General features: G+C 35.8%; 1 protein-coding gene across 1 annotated transcript; it reads right to left on the reverse strand.

Moving 5' to 3' along the window:
- Positions 1-262: 262 nt before the first annotated feature.
- LOC145102540 (diamine oxidase [copper-containing] 1, peroxisomal-like) lies at positions 263-5,473 on the reverse strand. Its single transcript, XM_079039959.1, has 12 exons — positions 4,954-5,473; positions 4,106-4,215; positions 3,690-3,995; positions 3,489-3,601; positions 3,083-3,413; positions 2,206-2,421; positions 1,886-2,122; positions 1,595-1,780; positions 1,282-1,422; positions 915-1,183; positions 749-830; positions 263-633 (listed from the first exon to the last, which is right to left on the reverse strand). The coding sequence occupies exons 1-12, from the start codon at positions 5,153-5,155 to the stop codon at positions 493-495; spliced, it is 2,334 nt and encodes a 777-aa protein (XP_078896085.1). The 5' UTR covers positions 5,156-5,473; the 3' UTR covers positions 263-492.
- Between the last annotated feature and the right edge of the window lie 209 nt (positions 5,474-5,682).

Here is a 5,682-nt window from a genome sequence, read left to right on the forward strand (position 1 = left end):
TGACTTTGACGGTGATATGATACACCTTGCTATGCTTTTGAACATGAAATCTCATTGACCAATTGTTTAATATGTATAGTAAGGGTCATTGGGATAATCTTCCGACTGTTTGATTTCAGCTTGTTAGCTAATCATGTTCTTGATAAAGAACATGTCTTCAATACTCCATGATCTTATTAATTAGAAGATCCTAAGGCTTAGTAAATTATGCCAGCTATCCACTTGCATGTGTTTGTCAAACATCAAATCTAGAGAGGTAAAATTACTCAGCAGCATCTGACTAGCTAGCTTGTCAGAAAATTTATTATCCCAAACATTTCTGATACCAAAATTTATTATCATATACATATATGGTAACTTGTTCATCAAGATAGATAGCTGATCAACTAAGTGTTCTCAAATCCAGAAATTTAAAAAAGCAAACAACAATTGTACTCATTCATATTCACACAACATCATCTTACAAATCAAACACACGACGTGAATGCATGATCAAAGCTTGGCTATCAACCCATTTGAAACCGACTTTGTAGCAATTGTCTCTTTCACATGGCTCTCCTTCACATCTGACTCACAGGCTCCAGGACTAGGAGGAACATCCACCGCAGGAGAGCAGTTAAAGAACCCATGTGGCTGCAAAACCAAAACATATATATATATATATATATATATATATATATATATATATATATATATATATATATTATAAATAAAATAAAAATAAATAACCAACTAAAAACATACATACCTGAAGCATAAACCCGATCCGTTCCACTGGCATCACAGGCCAATCTTCCAACCTAGGAACATGAGTTATCCCAAATACATACCTGCAAAATTTCATATATGTATGTAGATAAGAAAATACCGTACTAAAAGAACAAACAGATAAAAAAAAAAATTTATTTAGTGACCAGAGAACGATGTCGGTTTCTTCAAGAGAACGATTTTGCTGGACCCATGAAGCCAGACCTTCACCAACACGCGGGTTTTGGTTGGGAAATTCTCCTCCGGGAAAATCCTCACCACAAGCATACGGTGTGACCCACAGATTATGCTTTAAAAAGGCAGCCCTTCTTAAAAACTTGGCTTCTGAACCTGCTAAAGGTAAGCAGTTGGAGCCAGGTACCAGTTTGTACCCTGTTAATTGTCCCGTCCTATTCACGGTTCGTGTATTTCTCACCTGGATATTTTTGGAATTCATTCAAATAAAACTTACAACAACAAAAAAAAAAGTTGGAAAATATGGAATCCATGTAATTTAAAAATAAATAGACTTACGATCCAATGGCGAGCAGATAACGGATTACAATCTCGCATTGCTTGTGATTCGGACTTAAGCAGTGTTTCTTGTGTGTAGAATGCGTTGTTGTGAACGTTGTCTTTTCCTGGTTCTTCAACTTTAACATCAACTTCAACAACCTACAAATACAAAAACACAACATATCAATATAAATTTTATACCAGATTATTAATAGTTTGATTCGTGCTCCATTTTGGTATGCAGCAAGTAATGAGGGAATGTAATGGAGTATAACCACGGAAATAATGAAAAATCATTTTCTTCTCCTAGGCTGATTTTAGTTTCATATACCTGATTGTATGCTTCTCCAGGCTTACAATCAACAGCCATGTCCATTCTAGCAACAAAAAAATGTTGGTGAACTGGTGCATATAGTCCTGGTGCAATTGTAGTCCCATATTTTCTAACTTCTCCTGGTTGTAATGCTCCTAAGCTTAAAATTCCAGTAAGTTTAACTTCAGCTTCAATCTTTCCATCCTGCAAAAAAAAAAAAATTTAAAAAGCAGCATTAATTATAATATATATAAACTCTTAGTTTTTTTTTTTTTATTGAAATAGACAAATAGTTATAGATAAAATGACCTGGTAAAAGTGCCAGTAAAAACCGTATTCATAATTGGCAACAGTACAAATAAAAGAAACTGTAAGGCGCCTGGATCTTCTGACTTCCGCTAAACCAGTTCTCCAATCTTGATGCTTCCAGAGGATTCCATGGTCTTCTTCATGCATACATACACAATTTTCAATTGTTTCAACGCCTCCAATGAAGTTTGTAAAATGTGCATCAAAGTACTTGATGTATCCTAAACAATCACATCCCTGTAATTAAAGACGAGAATATTAATTGTCAGAAAAGTGTTGGAATTAATACAATAAGAAGTGAAATTCTATATGAAACAAACTTTTTTAAGAGAATGAGCGTTCTTTCCAAGGCCATCTTCCCCAGCATCAAATGCGTTTTTTCTGTAATGAGGTTCATTTGGGTCACCATAGGGCACAACCATTTCCACAAAGCTCAATCTATGAGCTATTGGTCTTCGACCCCGACTTCCATCAACATATGCAACCGAATGTATTACTAAACCCTCACGTGGAGTGAAACCAATACGAAAATTCCACTGCCAATTAACAAAATTACATTTATTAAAAATGAGTATAAAAGAAACTAGTACGATATTGAAAGGGTTAAAGTTGAAATCCGGAAACCAACTTTTTTAATTTTTCCAAATTGGCTATTAATTCAGTCAACCAATTATTTGCATTTTCTCATAATAGTCATTAAACTTTTATTTTGTACACCTAGGATCCTTAAAATAAAGATTTCTGTCCTCTATATAGCATTAAGTGGATATAACATGTCATAATAGTATAGAAAGGACAACTTTTTAGTTTTTACCACCTAAACGTGGTAAAGGCAATCATAATGGTATAAAGAGGACAAATTTCTTTTCTAGGACCCTGGGTGTAGAAAACAATATTTAAAGACCATTTTCAAAAAATGCTTGGTTGGCTAATTTCAACTTTATCCCTTTTCAAAATCGTGTCTACGGGGAATCAACTTTTTGCTTTGTCCCAGTTTGTCACTAGAGTCTTTTTTTTTAAACGTTCAAGGTTCTTAAACCCAATTTTTTCGTTCCATTTATACCGGTAACTAAACAAGAGAGTTTTGTAAACTTTTTTTAGGGAGCATACATGAACAAAAAAACTTCAACGACCAATCTGGGGGGAAATCAAAAAGTTGGTTTCTAGATTTCAACTATAACCCTATTAAATAATTACCTTTTGCCACTCAACATAATGTCCATTAACACGGAAGCTTGGTCCATCAGGCTGAAGAATTTGTAGAGGCTTTACATCACTCCGATCAACACCACCACGTGTATGACCGGGAGTGTAGTTTCTTAGCGGATCAGCTGGTGGTAAGGGAACAAGCTTACGGTCTTCAAATTCAAGGACTACCATGTTTTGCATATCAACAAGTACATATATCCCTTCAACTGGACGTGCATACCCGTTTTCCATTGGACTATCACTTTCAGTCCTACAAAATATAAGTGGTTTTGCTAATCTTTGGCTAGGAGAATCAGCCTCACTGTGATATCCAACACACCTGTACACGTTTTCAACCAAAAATTATCATTCTACCCTTGGGTATTGTTTCAAAAGAGATAATGATTACACTCACCAAGCATCAACCATGACAAGATCCATATCTTCTATACCCCTCTTCTTCATAGCCTCCCGAAAGGGAGGATAATCTTTCACAACAGCTTCACAGTCAGCATATTCCACTGCATCCTGTGATGGATAAGAGTAAAGATGTAAATCCTTTAAAATAACTACAATATAATCATCTATTAATATCATTAACATATGGTAGTATTACCATGGGAGGTTGAACATCAAGGACAACTTGTGATGCAATGACTTTTCCTCTATGATGTCCACCTCGTGTTGTTGCATGTACCTCAGATAGTTCGACAATCCATACACTTGTCTCATTTGATTTTTGATTATAAACAACAAGTCGAGCTCTCCTTGGAGGAAGTTTGGTAGGAATTACAGCTCCTCCTTTGCTTCTAGGTAACAATGATGGTTGGAAAGGTGGAAAGAAGTATGCATCTGCAAGTGCCACAACGTTTTTATCTGGTTCTGATAGAACCACCTCCACGAATCGCATGCCATCTCTCACCTGAAAAAAAAAAAAAAAAAAAGTAGTAATTTTACAATTTACAACTTTCATCACAATTACTTTGATATATACCATTAGTTGTTTAAGACTCTTTGGGTGTATATATATACCTCAGGGGTTGCTCCAGCTGCCCTAACAGTTGCTACAGCTACTTTGATTTCAGCAGCAGATAATGGATCCAAAGGATGACTGGTTTGAGCCCTTGTGAGAACTTGGATTCCTAAAGATTATATCACAATCACAATTAGACAATAAAGAATAAAGAGATCAAGGTTTCCCAATAAGATGTCAATGCAAACATTTCTTGAGCTTTGAGTCAAAATCAAACATTAAAGGAGATAGCCAAACAATAATTCATGATCACTATATACATACACTCTGTAATCCAAAATTGTGGCTAATAAATAATGAATAAAGTCCATGACTATCCTTAAAGTCTCTGATTACTTAATAACTTGCAAAACCTCTAGCATCAAAAGGATTTAATTCTATCTCTGTAAAAATGTGGAATCAATACCATAAATGTTTTTTCATTGATTTGAGAATCAAATTAATTTTGAATATAGGGAGATGACTGTGCAGGTAAGCCCCACCTAACAAAGGTGACAATTAAAAAGAACAGATGTTGACGAATCTCACCAGCAAAGACCAAGATCTGACATCAAAATTGTCTGAATATACACATAGAAGCATATTCCAAATTTTGTACATCCATCATCCAACTCATAAATTTCCAGATATATACATATGTGTATGCATACGTATACGTGTACATTAGATGAATCGGTGAAAAGTACATATGTCCTTACTTACATAACATATAGTAAGTATATCGTTCATATAATTGATAGTTTACACTATTCAGATTATATGTACTCGTACGACGCTAATATACGTAAGGATAAAATTCAGAGATGCAAATACGTACATAGTTACACATACGGCACGCAAAAACTACCTTTCGTGGAAGCATTCGCGGAAGGATCAGAAGGACTGATCACTGAATTCTTGATCGGCAGCGGCTGATCGTCGTTATTCCAATCCTGGACGACGAAGACATCGGCAGCGGCGGAGGCAGAGGCTGAGGCTGGAACAATTTGACGGCGGATTGGAAGGGAATCACCGGAGGAATGCGACGTCTTTTGCGAAGCTGAGGCCATTGTAAGGGGTTAGCAAGCTCACCAAATCCACCGTAGTAGTTGCAGTGCGTACAATCTACTGACATACAGAAGCAATTCTGTCTCCGTATACTTCCGGTACCACACTCTCTTCCCACGCACCGATCGATTCCCTCTCTTGCCGTTGCTGTTACAGTGTATAGGTATAGAAATCTGTATGTATGGAAATGGGATGTATGTAATATTGTAATGGCAGAAAGAGGAAGAGGGCTTCTGGTTTGTTCTGAATTAAAACAGATTTTACAGGGTGTGCGTGCATATATATATCAATGACAGAAGATTGTCGATTTCACGTGACAAGGTCCTCCCAATTGAGAGTTTGTATTCGTGTACAAATTAAATTACACATGTACCTGATTTGAAACTATATAAATAATAAAGGGTTAATTTCAGCCTAACCAACTCTCCGAATCAAACAAAATAGTCTTAATTTTTTTTTGTTTAATGGTAGAGGTATAAGGAAAAACCGAAATGAATCGTCAAACCAAACCGAATGATGTTTATATTAA

This window comes from Lactuca serriola, chromosome 4 (genome assembly GCF_051521515.1).
Source record: "Lactuca serriola cultivar US96UC23 chromosome 4, Lser_US96UC23_V15, whole genome shotgun sequence".
NCBI classification, from domain to species: Eukaryota; Viridiplantae; Streptophyta; class Magnoliopsida; order Asterales; family Asteraceae; genus Lactuca; species Lactuca serriola.

Bases quoted from the DNA above. Each gene is read 5' to 3' on its own strand.
- LOC145102540 (XM_079039959.1), bottom strand. From the start codon at position 5,155: ATGGCCTCAGCTTCGCAAAAGACGTCGCATTCCTCCGGTGATTCCCTT. The intron at 3,414-3,488 runs GTGAGTGTAATC...AAACGTGTACAG, and splicing joins CTTGTCATGGTTGATGCTTG to GTGTGTTGGATATCACAGTG. The intron at 634-748 runs GTATGTATGTTT...TTGGTTTTGCAG, and splicing joins GGATCGGGTTTATGCTTCAG to CCACATGGGTTCTTTAACTG.